Below are 14,896 nucleotides of genomic sequence, written 5' to 3'. Positions count from 1 at the left end.
TGACTATAGCAGGAATAAATGGTTGGCAAACAGTCTATGTTCCATATTTAGAAGGGGTTTCCATCAGAGTTTGTTAACGTACCAGGTGCAATTGGTGATTCAGGGGCTGCTTCAACAATCACAGTCTCAACAGAAGACTGAAATTGTTGCTGGACATTGGGAAGGTCTTTGAAGTCAGACACGGAGATGGCATAACTCGGCTCATGTGAAATCTTTTGCATTTCTCTCGGGTCTGTGTTTCTGGTCCCGATTGCAAACGTCACGACACCCATTTGTTTGAGAGCGGAGGCCGGTGCATCTACACTGTCAAAAGACCTGCCGCCGCTTAGCAATATCAAGAGTTGTGGCACTCCTTCTTGGCGCCTGCTTCCAGCAGAGGCCGTAAAGACGTTATCCCTCAAGTACTGGAGTGCTGCACCAGTGTTGAGGGGTCTTCCACCTTTGTGCCTCAAACCTCTGATTGTGCCAAGGATGTCTCTTTTTGTTGAGTAAGTGTTCAGGTAGAACTGGACTGCAGGATCTCTGCTGTATTGAACCACTGACACACGATCTGAGTTGTCATCTACATTCAGTCTCTCTACCATTGTCTGGACAAAAGTTTGCATGGCTGGGAATTCATTTCTAGTGCCATCAGATCCATCCAACAAGAAAACAACGTCTTTTCCTGCTTCCTGTCTCACCACTAAAGGGAAAACAGAATGAGGTATGTCAAATATTCAACTTAAACATTTTGCCTTGATATTTCAGTGATGACCACACACACAGGAAGCATGCAGGTACTACTGTGTTACTGTGGGAATCGACCACGCTAAAGCTACTTAAGTTTTGTCGCATTATGTTACAGTAAAGCAAAACTGCGTCACATTCTTACCAGTTACATTTGGTGTCAAAGGCGTGACTTGCTCTCCCGTTGTGCCCATTACAGAGGACAGCTGCTCTTGGAGATTGGGGAGGTCGGAGAAATCAGACACAGACACAGCATAACTGGAGTTATATACTATGTTTTGCATCTCTGCCCCGGCAGCCCTCCCTGCTCCGATGCCAAGCACAATGATGCCCTTGTCTCTGAGAGCAGTGGCCGGTGTTTGGGCATTGTCATTAGACCTTCCGCCATTTAGCAGAACCAACATCTGTGGAACACCTTGCCGGCGCCTACTCCCAGCAGAGTCTGTGAAGACATTGTCGCTGACGTATTGGAGGGCTGCCCCGGTGTTGATGGTTCTGCCTCCTCTGTGTCTCAGCCCTCGGACTGCATCCAAAACATCATCTCGGGTGTCATATGTGTTCAGATAGAAACTGACCTCTGCATCTCTACTGTACTGGACCACAGAGACACGGTCAGTGTTTTCTCCTATTTCACGTTTTTGCACCACTTTCTCAACAAAAGCAAGCATGGCAGGGAAGCCATTTCTTGTTGCATCAGAATCATCCAGAAGGAAAACTATATCCTTGTTGGCGCTGTCAACTAAGAACAGAACATCAACACAATTAAAACAAATGCTACCGCCAAAATATTCTGAAATTTGTTTTACTGAGTAATATATTTTTTTCTGTGATTACTTTACATTATTTCATGCTTGACCATAGCAGGAAAAAATGGTTGGCAAACAGTCTATGTTCCATATTTAGAAGGGGTTTCCATCAGAGTTTGTTAACGTACCAGGTGCAATTGGTGATTCAGGGGCTGCTTCAACAATCACAGTCTCAACAGAAGACTGAAGTTGTTGCTGGACATTGGGAAGGTCTTTGAAGTCAGACACGGAGATGGCATAACTCGGCTCATGTGAAATCTTTTGCATTTCTCTCGGGTCTGTGTTTCTGGTCCCGATTGCAAACGTCACGACACCCATTTGTTTGAGAGCGGAGGCCGGTGCATCTACACTGTCAAAAGACCTGCCGCCGCTTAGCAATATCAAGAGTTGTGGCACTCCTTCTTGGCGCCTGCTTCCAGCAGAGGCCGTAAAGACGTTATCCCTCAAGTACTGGAGTGCTGCACCAGTGTTGAGGGGTCTTCCACCTTTGTGCCTCAAACCTCTGATTGTGCCAAGGATGTCTCTTTTTGTTGAGTAAGTGTTCAGGTAGAACTGGACTGCAGGATCTCTGCTGTATTGAACCACTGACACACGATCTGAGTTGTCATCTACATTCAGTCTCTCTACCATTGTCTGGACAAAAGTTTGCATGGCTGGGAATTCATTTCTAGTGCCATCAGATCCATCCAACAAGAAAACAACGTCTTTTCCTGCTTGCTGTCTCACCACTAAAGGGAAAACAGAATGAGGTATGTCAAATATTCAACTTAAACATTTTGCCTTGATATTTCAGTGATGACCACACACACAGGAAGCATGCAGGTACTACTGTGTTACTGTGGGAATCGACCACGCTAAAGCTACTTAAGTTTTGTCGCATTATGTTACAGTAAAGCAAAACTGCGTCACATTCTTACCAGTTACATTTGGTGTCAAAGGCGTGACTTGCTCTCCCGTTGTGCCCATTACAGAGGACAGCTGCTCTTGGAGATTGGGGAGGTCGGAGAAATCAGACACAGACACAGCATAACTGGAGTTATATACTATGTTTTGCATCTCTGCCCCGGCAGCCCTCCCTGCTCCGATGCCAAGCACAATGATGCCCTTGTCTCTGAGAGCAGTGGCCGGTGTTTGGGCATTGTCATTAGACCTTCCGCCATTTAGCAGAACCAACATCTGTGGAACACCTTGCCGGCGCCTACTCCCAGCAGAGTCTGTGAAGACATTGTCGCTGACGTATTGGAGGGCTGCCCCGGTGTTGATGGTTCTGCCTCCTCTGTGTCTCAGCCCTCGGACTGCATCCAAAACATCATCTCGGGTGTCATATGTGTTCAGATAGAAACTGACCTCTGCATCTCTACTGTACTGGACCACAGAGACACGGTCAGTGTTTTCTCCTATATCACGTTTTTGCACCACTTTCTCAACAAAAGCAAGCATGGCAGGGAAGCCATTTCTTGTTGCATCAGAATCATCCAGAAGGAAAACTATATCCTTGTTGGCGCTGTCAACTAAGAACAGAACATCAACACAATTAAAACAAATGCTACCGCCAAAATATCTGAAATTTGTTTTCCTGAGTAATATCTTTTTTTCTGTGATTACTTTACATTATTTTATGCTTGACCATAGCAGGAATAAATGGTTGGCAAACAGTCTATGTTCCATATTTAGAAGGGGTTTCCATCAGAGTTTGTTAACGTACCAGGTGCAATTGGTGATTCAGGGGCTGCTTCAACAATCACAGTCTCAACAGAAGACTGAAGTTGTTGCTGGACATTGGGAAGGTCTTTGAAGTCAGACACGGAGATGGCATAACTCGGCTCATGTGAAATCTTTTGCATTTCTCTCGGGTCTGTGTTTCTGGTCCCGATTGCAAACGTCACGACACCCATTTGTTTGAGAGCGGAGGCCGGTGCATCTACACTGTCAAAAGACCTGCCGCCGCTTAGCAATATCAAGAGTTGTGGCACTCCTTCTTGGCGCCTGCTTCCAGCAGAGGCCGTAAAGACGTTATCCCTCAAGTACTGGAGTGCTGCACCAGTGTTGAGGGGTCTTCCACCTTTGTGCCTCAAACCTCTGATTGTGCCAAGGATGTCTCTTTTTGTTGAGTAAGTGTTCAGGTAGAACTGGACTGCAGGATCTCTGCTGTATTGAACCACTGACACACGATCTGAGTTGTCATCTACATTCAGTCTCTCTACCATTGTCTGGACAAAAGTTTGCATGGCTGGGAATTCATTTCTAGTGCCATCAGATCCATCCAACAAGAAAACAACATCTTTTCCTGCTTGCTGTCTCACCACTAAAGGGAAAACAGAATGAGGTATGTCAAATATTCAACTTAAACATTTTGCCTTGATATTTCAGTGATGACCACACACACAGGAAGCATGCAGGTACTACTGTGTTACTGTGGGAATCGACCACGCTAAAGCTACTTAAGTTTTGTCGCATTATGTTACAGTAAAGCAAAACTGCGTCACATTCTTACCAGTTACATTTGGTGTCAAAGGCGTGACTTGCTCTCCCGTTGTGCCCATTACAGAGGACAGCTGCTCTTGGAGATTGGGGAGGTCGGAGAAATCAGACACAGACACAGCATAACTGGAGTTATATACTATGTTTTGCATCTCTGCCCCGGCAGCCCTCCCTGCTCCGATGCCAAGCACAATGATGCCCTTGTCTCTGAGAGCAGTGGCCGGTGTTTGGGCATTGTCATTAGACCTTCCGCCATTTAGCAGAACCAACATCTGTGGAACACCTTGCCGGCGCCTACTCCCAGCAGAGTCTGTGAAGACATTGTCGCTGACGTATTGGAGGGCTGCCCCGGTGTTGATGGTTCTGCCTCCTCTGTGTCTCAGCCCTCGGACTGCATCCAAAACATCATCTCGGGTGTCATATGTGTTCAGATAGAAACTGACCTCTGCATCTCTACTGTACTGGACCACAGAGACACGGTCAGTGTTTTCTCCTATATCACGTTTTTGCACCACTTTCTCAACAAAAGCAAGCATGGCAGGGAAGCCATTTCTTGTTGCATCAGAATCATCCAGAAGGAAAACTATATCCTTGTTGGCGCTGTCAACTAAGAACAGAACATCAACACAATTAAAACAAATGCTACCGCCAAAATATTCTGAAATTTGTTTTACTGAGTAATATCTTTTTTTCTGTGATTACTTTACATTATTTTATGCTTGACCATAGCAGGAATAAATGGTTGGCAAACAGTCTATGTTCCATATTTAGAAGGGGTTTCCATCAGAGTTTGTTAACGTACCAGGTGCAATTGGTGATTCAGGGGCTGCTTCAACAATCACAGTCTCAACAGAAGACTGAAGTTGTTGCTGGACATTGGGAAGGTCTTTGAAGTCAGACACGGAGATGGCATAACTCGGCTCATGTGAAATCTTTTGCATTTCTCTCGGGTCTGTGTTTCTGGTCCCGATTGCAAACGTCACGACACCCATTTGTTTGAGAGCGGAGGCCGGTGCATCTACACTGTCAAAAGACCTGCCGCCGCTTAGCAATATCAAGAGTTGTGGCACTCCTTCTTGGCGCCTGCTTCCAGCAGAGGCCGTAAAGACGTTATCCCTCAAGTACTGGAGTGCTGCACCAGTGTTGAGGGGTCTTCCACCTTTGTGCCTCAAACCTCTGATTGTGCCAAGGATGTCTCTTTTTGTTGAGTAAGTGTTCAGGTAGAACTGGACTGCAGGATCTCTGCTGTATTGAACCACTGACACACGATCTGAGTTGTCATCTACATTCAGTCTCTCTACCATTGTCTGGACAAAAGTTTGCATGGCTGGGAATTCATTTCTAGTGCCATCAGATCCATCCAACAAGAAAACAACATCTTTTCCTGCTTGCTGTCTCACCACTAAAGGGAAAACAGAATGAGGTATGTCAAATATTCAACTTAAACATTTTGCCTTGATATTTCAGTGATGACCACACACACAGGAAGCATGCAGGTACTACTGTGTTACTGTGGGAATCGACCACGCTAAAGCTACTTAAGTTTTGTTGCATTATGTTACAGTAAAGCAAAACTGCGTCACATTCTTACCAGTTACATTTGGTGTCAAAGGCGTGACTTGCTCTCCCGTTGTGCCCATTACAGAGGACAGCTGCTCTTGGAGATTGGGGAGGTCGGAGAAATCAGACACAGACACAGCATAACTGGAGTTATATACTATGTTTTGCATCTCTGCCCCGGCAGCCCTCCCTGCTCCGATGCCAAGCACAATGATGCCCTTGTCTCTGAGAGCAGTGGCCGGTGTTTGGGCATTGTCATTAGACCTTCCGCCATTTAGCAGAACCAACATCTGTGGAACACCTTGCCGGCGCCTACTCCCAGCAGAGTCTGTGAAGACATTGTCGCTGACGTATTGGAGGGCTGCCCCGGTGTTGATGGTTCTGCCTCCTCTGTGTCTCAGCCCTCGGACTGCATCCAAAACATCATCTCGGGTGTCATATGTGTTCAGATAGAAACTGACCTCTGCATCTCTACTGTACTGGACCACAGAGACACGGTCAGTGTTTTCTCCTATTTCACGTTTTTGCACCACTTTCTCAACAAAAGCAAGCATGGCAGGGAAGCCATTTCTTGTTGCATCAGAATCATCCAGAAGGAAAACTATATCCTTGTTGGCACTGTCAACTAAGAACAGAACATCAACACAATTAAAACAAATGCTACCGCCAAAATATTCTGAAATTTGTTTTACTGAGTAATATCTTTTTTTCTGTGATTACTTTACATTATTTTATGCTTGACCATAGCAGGAATAAATGGTTGGCAAACAGTCTATGTTCCATATTTAGAAGGGGTTTCCATCAGAGTTTGTTAACGTACCAGGTGCAATTGGTGATTCAGGGGCTGCTTCAACAATCACAGTCTCAACAGAAGACTGAAGTTGTTGCTGGACATTGGGAAGGTCTTTGAAGTCAGACACGGAGATGGCATAACTCGGCTCATGTGAAATCTTTTGCATTTCTCTCGGGTCTGTGTTTCTGGTCCCGATTGCAAACGTCACGACACCCATTTGTTTGAGAGCGGAGGCCGGTGCATCTACACTGTCAAAAGACCTGCCGCCGCTTAGCAATATCAAGAGTTGTGGCACTCCTTCTTGGCGCCTGCTTCCAGCAGAGGCCGTAAAGACGTTATCCCTCAAGTACTGGAGTGCTGCACCAGTGTTGAGGGGTCTTCCACCTTTGTGCCTCAAACCTCTGATTGTGCCAAGGATGTCTCTTTTTGTTGAGTAAGTGTTCAGGTAGAACTGGACTGCAGGATCTCTGCTGTATTGAACCACTGACACACGATCTGAGTTGTCATCTACATTCAGTCTCTCTACCATTGTCTGGACAAAAGTTTGCATGGCTGGGAATTCATTTCTAGTGCCATCAGATCCATCCAACAAGAAAACAACGTCTTTTCCTGCTTGCTGTCTCACCACTAAAGGGAAAACAGAATGAGGTATGTCAAATATTCAACTTAAACATTTTGCCTTGATATTTCAGTGATGACCACACACACAGGAAGCATGCAGGTACTACTGTGTTACTGTGGGAATCGACCACGCTAAAGCTACTTAAGTTTTGTCGCATTATGTTACAGTAAAGCAAAACTGCGTCACATTCTTACCAGTTACATTTGGTGTCAAAGGCGTGACTTGCTCTCCCGTTGTGCCCATTACAGAGGACAGCTGCTCTTGGAGATTGGGGAGGTCGGAGAAATCAGACACAGACACAGCATAACTGGAGTTATATACTATGTTTTGCATCTCTGCCCCGGCAGCCCTCCCTGCTCCGATGCCAAGCACAATGATGCCCTTGTCTCTGAGAGCAGTGGCCGGTGTTTGGGCATTGTCATTAGACCTTCCGCCATTTAGCAGAACCAACATCTGTGGAACACCTTGCCGGCGCCTACTCCCAGCAGAGTCTGTGAAGACATTGTCGCTGACGTATTGGAGGGCTGCCCCGGTGTTGATGGTTCTGCCTCCTCTGTGTCTCAGCCCTCGGACTGCATCCAAAACATCATCTCGGGTGTCATATGTGTTCAGATAGAAACTGACCTCTGCATCTCTACTGTACTGGACCACAGAGACACGGTCAGTGTTTTCTCCTATTTCACGTTTTTGCACCACTTTCTCAACAAAAGCAAGCATGGCAGGGAAGCCATTTCTTGTTGCATCAGAATCATCCAGAAGGAAAACTATATCCTTGTTGGCGCTGTCAACTAAGAACAGAACATCAACACAATTAAAACAAATGCTACCGCCAAAATATTCTGAAATTTGTTTTACTGAGTAATATCTTTTTTTCTGTGATTACTTTACATTATTTTATGCTTGACCATAGCAGGAATAAATGGTTGGCAAACAGTCTATGTTCCATATTTAGAAGGGGTTTCCATCAGAGTTTGTTAACGTACCAGGTGCAATTGGTGATTCAGGGGCTGCTTCAACAATCACAGTCTCAACAGAAGACTGAAGTTGTTGCTGGACATTGGGAAGGTCTTTGAAGTCAGACACGGAGATGGCATAACTCGGCTCATGTGAAATCTTTTGCATTTCTCTCGGGTCTGTGTTTCTGGTCCCGATTGCAAACGTCACGACACCCATTTGTTTGAGAGCGGAGGCCGGTGCATCTACACTGTCAAAAGACCTGCCGCCGCTTAGCAATATCAAGAGTTGTGGCACTCCTTCTTGGCGCCTGCTTCCAGCAGAGGCCGTAAAGACGTTATCCCTCAAGTACTGGAGTGCTGCACCAGTGTTGAGGGGTCTTCCACCTTTGTGCCTCAAACCTCTGATTGTGCCAAGGATGTCTCTTTTTGTTGAGTAAGTGTTCAGGTAGAACTGGACTGCAGGATCTCTGCTGTATTGAACCACTGACACACGATCTGAGTTGTCATCTACATTCAGTCTCTCTACCATTGTCTGGACAAAAGTTTGCATGGCTGGGAATTCATTTCTAGTGCCATCAGATCCATCCAACAAGAAAACAACATCTTTTCCTGCTTGCTGTCTCGTCCCTAGGGATCAGAAAATACAAAATTTCTTATCGTTTAAACCTGAAATACTTTTCCAGTATTTTTTCAGTCGTTCATAATTATTACCTGTTTTAATATCTTCTTCCTCTTCAAATTGAGAAATATGAGACACCAAACTTTGAAGTGTTAAAGGAAGGTTTACAAAATCAGGGATTGAATATGTGTAGTTTGGATTAGAGGCAATCATTTCCATTTCCAGTGAGTTTGCAGTTTTTGATCCAAGAGCAAACATTTCTACTCCTGCAGCTTTAAGCGCATTTGCTGGGCCTCTTGGAGAATCCCTTGATCTTCCACCAGCCAAAATGATAAGAATTTGTTTAGCTCCTTCATTTTTTCTACTGCCAGCTCCTGTTACAAGGACCTTATCGATTACATGCTGGAGCGCTGCCCCAATATATTGTGGCCGTCCTCCTTTTGGTTTTAAATTTGCAATGTTCCTTAAGACGTCCTCCCTCGTGGTATATGCATTGAGATTGAAACTCTGTTCTGCTTTGTTGCTATACTGGACAACAGCCACCCTATCTTTGCCTTTGTCAATGTCAAATGTGTAGACAACTTTGGCCACAAAATCTCGCATTGAGGAGAATTTATTTCTGACATCGTCTGATCCATCAATGAGAAAGACAACATCTCTTTTCATAATGGGCCTAGAACCTAAAAGATACAGAATTGTTAACAGACGGGTAAAATGCAATTCAGCTTTGGCAAGATTTTACTCACCTAATGTTGGTTTAAGAGGTTTGTCTCGTCTTGCATTGCCTGATACAATCTGTTCTCTCACTTGTGTCAAATCAGACACGTCCAAATATTTGGTTTCAGGACTGTATGCCAATTGCTCCACCTCCATCCTATCAGCATTATTTATTCCAATACTATAAGTTACAATTCCGGCTTTTCGTAGCCTCTTCGATGGAGTCGCTATGTCGTCATCTGATTTTCTTGCCGTTAGAAGTATTAGTATTTGTGGTACACTCTGCATGGCTCTACTTCCTGATGCAGCAGTGAAGACATTCGTCCTCACATAGTCCAGGGAGGCACCAAGATTAACACTAGGTCGTCCTGAAAGCTCTGTGTATCTTAAATAGAGTAACAAATCATCCCTTGAAGAGTATCTATTGAGCAGGAAATGTACTGTGGGTTGTGTGTTGTACTCAATCAAACCCAGTTGCATCCTGCTTGGGCCAATTTCTAATTGTTCCACAAACCCCATGATAAAATCCCAAATGTTTTTTTCACTTGGGAGCATATCCTTTGATCCATCGAGAAGAAACACAATATCAGCAGTTGGAAGTTCAGACAGTCGGAAGCTGGGCATGTCTGAAAGTGACAGATCATTTCATAAATTATCAATATTTAGGTCTATTAAAAATTGTAGACGCACTGTGAGGAATGTGACATAAATACTATGGACCCAGTTTCATTTATTATACTGAACTAATTCTGTAAACTGCAAAAGGAAAAGGTATAGAAGGCCATACAACTATGAACATTACTTTGACACTGTAGGTTTCTGCTAGGTTTCTTCTTTCACTTCCGTCTCCCCCGTCAAAATAGAATCATGCATTATACATAAAATCATCAATCTTAGGTAGTCTTGACCAAGCCTGCTCAAGATCTAGAGATGGGCCTTGGCTCCTGACAAGTTAATACTACATTTTTTACTTTATTTAGAGGAAAGCCTCCTGAGATGTGCCATCTCATACACCAGCTGCATTGAACGATGGCTCAAATGCAGAGAACATATTTCCTTTGTTGATAGTACTGTCAACTAAAACATCAAGGGGTTTGTTTGTACTGAATAGTCTTCTTCTAAGACCTTTTCAATTTCCCCTGGACTAGGATGAGTAATGTCACCTAAAACCCCACAGTGCTCATATCAAACTATGCTTTTAAGGTATCTTACCAACTACAAGTGGAAACTCTGTTGATTCTGGAATGCCACTCAATGCAGCCTCGATCCTTTGATTAAGGCTTTGCAAGTTGTTAAAATTTGGCACAGAAATGTAATGTGCCGGTGTGTTTGCCACTGTTTGCATTTCCAGAGTATCAGCATTGCTTGTTCCGATGCTTATGGTCTTAATGCCATTATCTCTGAGTGACTGGGCAGCTCCTCTCACATCATCGCCAGACCTACCACCGCTGAACACATAAAGATACTGAGGCACCATTTGATCACGTCTACCTCCAACCACCGTGGCAAAAACATTATTTCTGACAAACTCGAGTGCTTTGCCAATATTCAGCTGCCTTCCCAGTTTGTGCCTCATCGTTCTGATAGAGTTGAGCACGTCATTTTTACTTGAGTAAGAATTCAAGTAGAAGTTGGCAGTAGGATCACGGTTGTACTGAACAACAGCAACTTGATCTTGGTCATCATCTAGGTTCATGTTTTCAACCATGGTTTCAATCAAGCTTCTTATCTGCTCAAAGCCATTTTTTGAGTCACTTGATCCATCAATAAGAAACACTACATCACTTTTTTTCTGGTCTGGAAAGGACAAAGTATGATATAAAAACAGAAGGTAACCCAAATACATGCTGATTGGACCTCTTACCTATGACTTTTGTTGGAGTAATTGGTTGTACACTGGGCTCATTCATCAAAGACAGTGTCTGTTGTCTGACACCAGCAATCTCCTCATAGTCATCAATGGAAAGGGCAAATTTAGGCGCATGAGCTATTGTTTGCAACTCAATGGTGTCAGCATCAGAAGTCCCAATTGCAATGGAAATCACGCCAGATTCTTTGAGCATTTTGGATGGTGTTCGAATGTCATCTTGGGATCTCCCACCGTATATTAGTATTAGTATCTGTGGAACACCTTCATCGATTCGACTTCCTGAATCACTTGTGAAGATATTATCCTTCACATACTGGAGTGCCTGTCCAATGTAATGAGGATAGCCCCTTTTATGCTTTAAGTTTGTCACTGCTTTATCGATATCTTCCAGTGTGGAATACTTCTTAAAGTCAAATTCAGTTTGTGTGGTGTTACTGAACTGAACTATCGCCACTTGGTCTTCATTTGGACCAATGTTAAGTTCCGGCAAGATATATTTCACAAAGTCTTTTATGTTTTGAAACATTTGACGAGAATCATTAGAGCCATCCAGAAGAAACAGAACGTCTCGTTTTTTGCTATTTGTGATATCTGTAAACAAAATACAATTTAAATTCACTCCGTTACAGCAAAATATTTTTTTTTATTCACGTGGTTCTCAAATTGCTTTTGTTGGCCAGCTGTATTTCAAGGATTGGTAGTGTTAATGTGTTTAATCTGACGTAAATATTCACAAAATCCGTTAGAAATCCTGAGTAAACATCGACGTTGCTAATTGCATAGTTTCCATTGAATTTAGTTGATGCAATGTTGGATGAAACTTTGCCATTTAGTTCAAAATACCGGTTATTACTATTGTGAGTTATTTACTTCCAGCTTTTTGAAGACCACATGAATGCAATCTCAGGTATACTATAGTCTTACCAATTAATGGTGGTCTTAAGGCAGGAGCCTCAACTCTTTGTTTCGTTGACATTATGAGCTGCTCAATGCCCGAACGCTCTATTGGATCTGTGACAATCACTGCATATTCAGGTTTATGAGAAATAGCCTGAATTTCCAGCACATCTGCTTTCTCTATTCCCAACACAAATACAATCACTCCCATAGCTTTCAAGTTTGCAACAGCATTTCTGAAATCATCACTGGATCGTCCACCAGTAATAAGCACCAAAACCTGAGGAACAGCCATTTGGTGTCTGCTTCCAGAAGAGGCAGTAAATACATTATCTTTGACGAACTGAATTGCTTTGCCAGTGTTGCGTGCTCTGCCACCTTTGTGCCGCACATTTTGCACAGCCTCTGCCACTGTGTCCAGAGTTTGGTGAGAGTTCAGGTAGAAATTTACTGAGGGCTCAGAGCTGTACTGGACCAATGCAACACGATCATTGCTCCTTTGCACATTCACACTCTGGATTATGGTCTTAACAAAGCCAAGCATTGTGTCAAATTCAGTTAATGTTTCATCTGAAGTGTCCAGCAAGAATACAAAATCACACGGCATCGACTGAAGTAGTACATCTGGAGAACCTTTGACACACAAGAGTTCAGGTTTAGTCATTTAGCTGTACCAGACACTAATTAATAAAATAATAATTCAGTTTACATCCCAACACAGTACCTGAAGCTAGATCATAGTTCAGAAGAATCACTTTTGCTTGTCATATATTTAAATGCCCACATTTTCATAGCAGATTCGTTCTTTTTGGGCCAACGCAACTATTTTTCATATATAACAGATATCCTGCAGTTTCTACAATACTGGCTATATACAATCTGTTTGTTCTCTCTATCCACCAGTAACACATACAACGTCTTTAGAAATATAAACATTGTTTCAAAGAGGTATTGCAGAGGAGTTTGATCCTTACCTGATTCTATTACTATCTCTGGACTTTGTCTTGGCTGCCGTGGCACTTTTTTAATCAAAGAAACCAGTTGTTGGGAGGTGCTGCCAGTGTCAAATTGAGGCACAGTGAAGGTATAGGATGGTATGTGTGCAATACTCTGCAGTTCCAGTATATCGGCATTTCGGGTGCCTACACAGAATGGCGTGACTCTCTCTTGCTTTAGAGCCGCAGCAGCATAGGTAACGTCGTCACTGGATTTACCCCCAGTCAACAATACCAGTATTTGTGGGACGCCATCTTGATTTCTACTGCCCATTGTAGGGGTAAAAACATCATTTTGCACATATTTTAGAGCAGCCCCGGTGCTTCTCACTTCACCTCCCATGTGGATCATGTTTTGGACTGTATCAAGAACATCCTGCTTGTCAAAGTAGGTGTTTAAACTGATTTCAGTTTCTGGTTCGTCACTGTATTGCACCACAGACACTCGGTCGGTATTCTCGCCAACATTGAGGGATTCTACCACTCCTTGGACAAAACCTTGCATCGCTGGGAACATGCCCAGTGTTTCATCAGAGCCGTCCAACAAAAATACAATGTCTCTTTGAGCAGACTCTAATTCAACTGCAAGAATAGAAGACAAATTAAGTATGGGACAAATACATACAATGCTGAAACAATTACAAGGAAAACAATGTATGTTTTAATCCTAGAACATTTCCAATCTTTCTCAACTACTATATACTGGATGCAGCAGTAGCAAAAAAACAACAGCTGTGATACAGAGAGTGTTAATGTGGAAATGCAGGGCAAAGGCGAGATAATTGCAATGCAAGCAATTAGAGAATAAAGTTGTCAATTCCTAAATAAAGCCAAACAATTCAGCACAACTATTATGTTTCACAGATAATAAATTATTAAGTGCTTGTAAGAAGAATAAGCAAGAAACACAATGATGTGATCATCATTGGATGAAACATATACCTGTGATTATTTAGGTGCAATAAATAAGATGCTGGAATTGATAAATGTGCTTACACAGCACTTTACAAAAGACTCTGAGGAAGGACAATATCAAAAGAAACATCTTTCAAAAGTGAAAGATATAAAGTAAAATCATAACAATTGTATGGAAGAATTATCTTCGAATCAGAAGACACAATGATGTGATCATCATTGGATGAAAAAAAAGTTTTGCATCTTTAAGGTTTTGGTGCAAAAGGAACCAGGAGGCTTTATGGAGCAAGTGGAAAAATCAAATGTTGAAATCCTTTCAATCACACTTCTTACCAGTCGGGATGTAGGAATGAACTTCATCCTGGATAAATGTGGCTATCTCCAGTTGCACAGACAAAATATCTCCAAATGAAAGGAAATTATAGAGTGATTTTGGAAATGAAGCAATTAGACCAAGTTCCTCTTGATGAGCATTCTTCATCCCGATGGCAAATATAAGGACTCCTATTTGCTTAAGTTTTAATGCTGGTTGTGACACTTCATCACTAGATTTGCCTCCAGTGACCAAAATCAGAATTTGGGGAACACCATCCAATGTCCTACTTCCTGATAAAGACTGAAATATGTGATCATAGACAAATGTCAGGGCCAGACCAGTATTTAGCTTTGCTCCTCCCCTGTGTCGTAGACCTCTGACAGCAAAGACAATGGCACTTTTGGTTTTGTGAGAGTTCAGATCGAAGTAAGTTTTGACGTCATTGCTGTATTGTACAACAGCCACACGCACCACTTCATCCTCTATATCCTCTACCATTCGCCGGATGAATTCACGAATTGCTGGGAAGCCATTTCTGGAGTCATCCGAACCATCAACCAAAAATACTATGTCTCTCCTATCACTTCCTGTCACAACTTTATATTGAAAAAGGACAAAAAAAA

General features: G+C 43.0%; 2 protein-coding genes across 2 annotated transcripts in view; both read right to left on the bottom strand.

The window, feature by feature from the left end:
* Nucleotides 1-47: 47 nt before the first annotated feature.
* On the bottom strand, nucleotides 48-2,204 carry LOC140359274 (collagen alpha-3(VI) chain-like). Its single transcript, XM_072444134.1, has 3 exons — nucleotides 1,661-2,204; nucleotides 872-1,465; nucleotides 48-682 (listed from the first exon to the last, which is right to left on the bottom strand). Exons 1-3 carry the CDS (start codon nucleotides 2,181-2,183, stop codon nucleotides 48-50), a joined length of 1,752 nt encoding a protein of 583 aa, XP_072300235.1. The 5' UTR covers nucleotides 2,184-2,204.
* A 207-nt stretch (nucleotides 2,205-2,411) lies between these two features.
* LOC140359273 (collagen alpha-3(VI) chain-like) overlaps nucleotides 2,412-14,896 on the bottom strand; it is a 34,070-nt gene continuing 21,585 nt past the window's right edge. The window contains exons 9-24 of the mRNA XM_072444133.1: nucleotides 14,672-14,794; nucleotides 14,291-14,359; nucleotides 13,379-13,624; nucleotides 12,075-12,617; nucleotides 11,145-11,267; nucleotides 10,772-11,077; nucleotides 9,826-9,906; nucleotides 8,656-9,288; nucleotides 7,972-8,571; nucleotides 7,183-7,776; nucleotides 6,394-6,993; nucleotides 5,605-6,198; nucleotides 4,816-5,415; nucleotides 4,027-4,620; nucleotides 3,238-3,837; nucleotides 2,412-3,043 (exon numbers count right to left, since the gene is read on the bottom strand). Coding sequence (XP_072300234.1) covers nucleotides 2,412-3,043; nucleotides 3,238-3,837; nucleotides 4,027-4,620; nucleotides 4,816-5,415; nucleotides 5,605-6,198; nucleotides 6,394-6,993; nucleotides 7,183-7,776; nucleotides 7,972-8,571; nucleotides 8,656-9,288; nucleotides 9,826-9,906; nucleotides 10,772-11,077; nucleotides 11,145-11,267; nucleotides 12,075-12,617; nucleotides 13,379-13,624; nucleotides 14,291-14,359; nucleotides 14,672-14,794 — 6,938 coding nt within the window. The remainder of the gene's footprint in view (nucleotides 3,044-3,237; nucleotides 3,838-4,026; nucleotides 4,621-4,815; nucleotides 5,416-5,604; nucleotides 6,199-6,393; nucleotides 6,994-7,182; nucleotides 7,777-7,971; nucleotides 8,572-8,655; nucleotides 9,289-9,825; nucleotides 9,907-10,771; nucleotides 11,078-11,144; nucleotides 11,268-12,074; nucleotides 12,618-13,378; nucleotides 13,625-14,290; nucleotides 14,360-14,671; nucleotides 14,795-14,896) is intronic.

This window comes from Eucyclogobius newberryi, unplaced genomic scaffold, assembly GCF_026437365.1.
Source record: "Eucyclogobius newberryi isolate DKJ021-1_F unplaced genomic scaffold, fEucNew1.0.hap1 SCAF_14, whole genome shotgun sequence".
NCBI classification, from domain to species: domain Eukaryota; kingdom Metazoa; phylum Chordata; class Actinopteri; order Gobiiformes; family Gobiidae; genus Eucyclogobius; species Eucyclogobius newberryi.
Note: the sequence above shows the minus strand (reverse complement) of the source record. Positions and strands in the feature narration are given on the sequence as shown.

Coding starts and splice junctions, on each gene's coding strand:
- LOC140359274 (XM_072444134.1), bottom strand. CDS start 2,183: ATGCAAACTTTTGTCCAGACAATGGTAGAGAGACTGAATGTAGATGAC. Junction 1,466..1,660: donor TGAATCACCAATTGCACCTG/GTACGTTAACAA, acceptor TTCTGTTCTTAG/TTGACAGCGCCAACAAGGAT. Junction 683..871: donor TTTGACACCAAATGTAACTG/GTAAGAATGTGA, acceptor TTTTCCCTTTAG/TGGTGAGACAGGAAGCAGGA.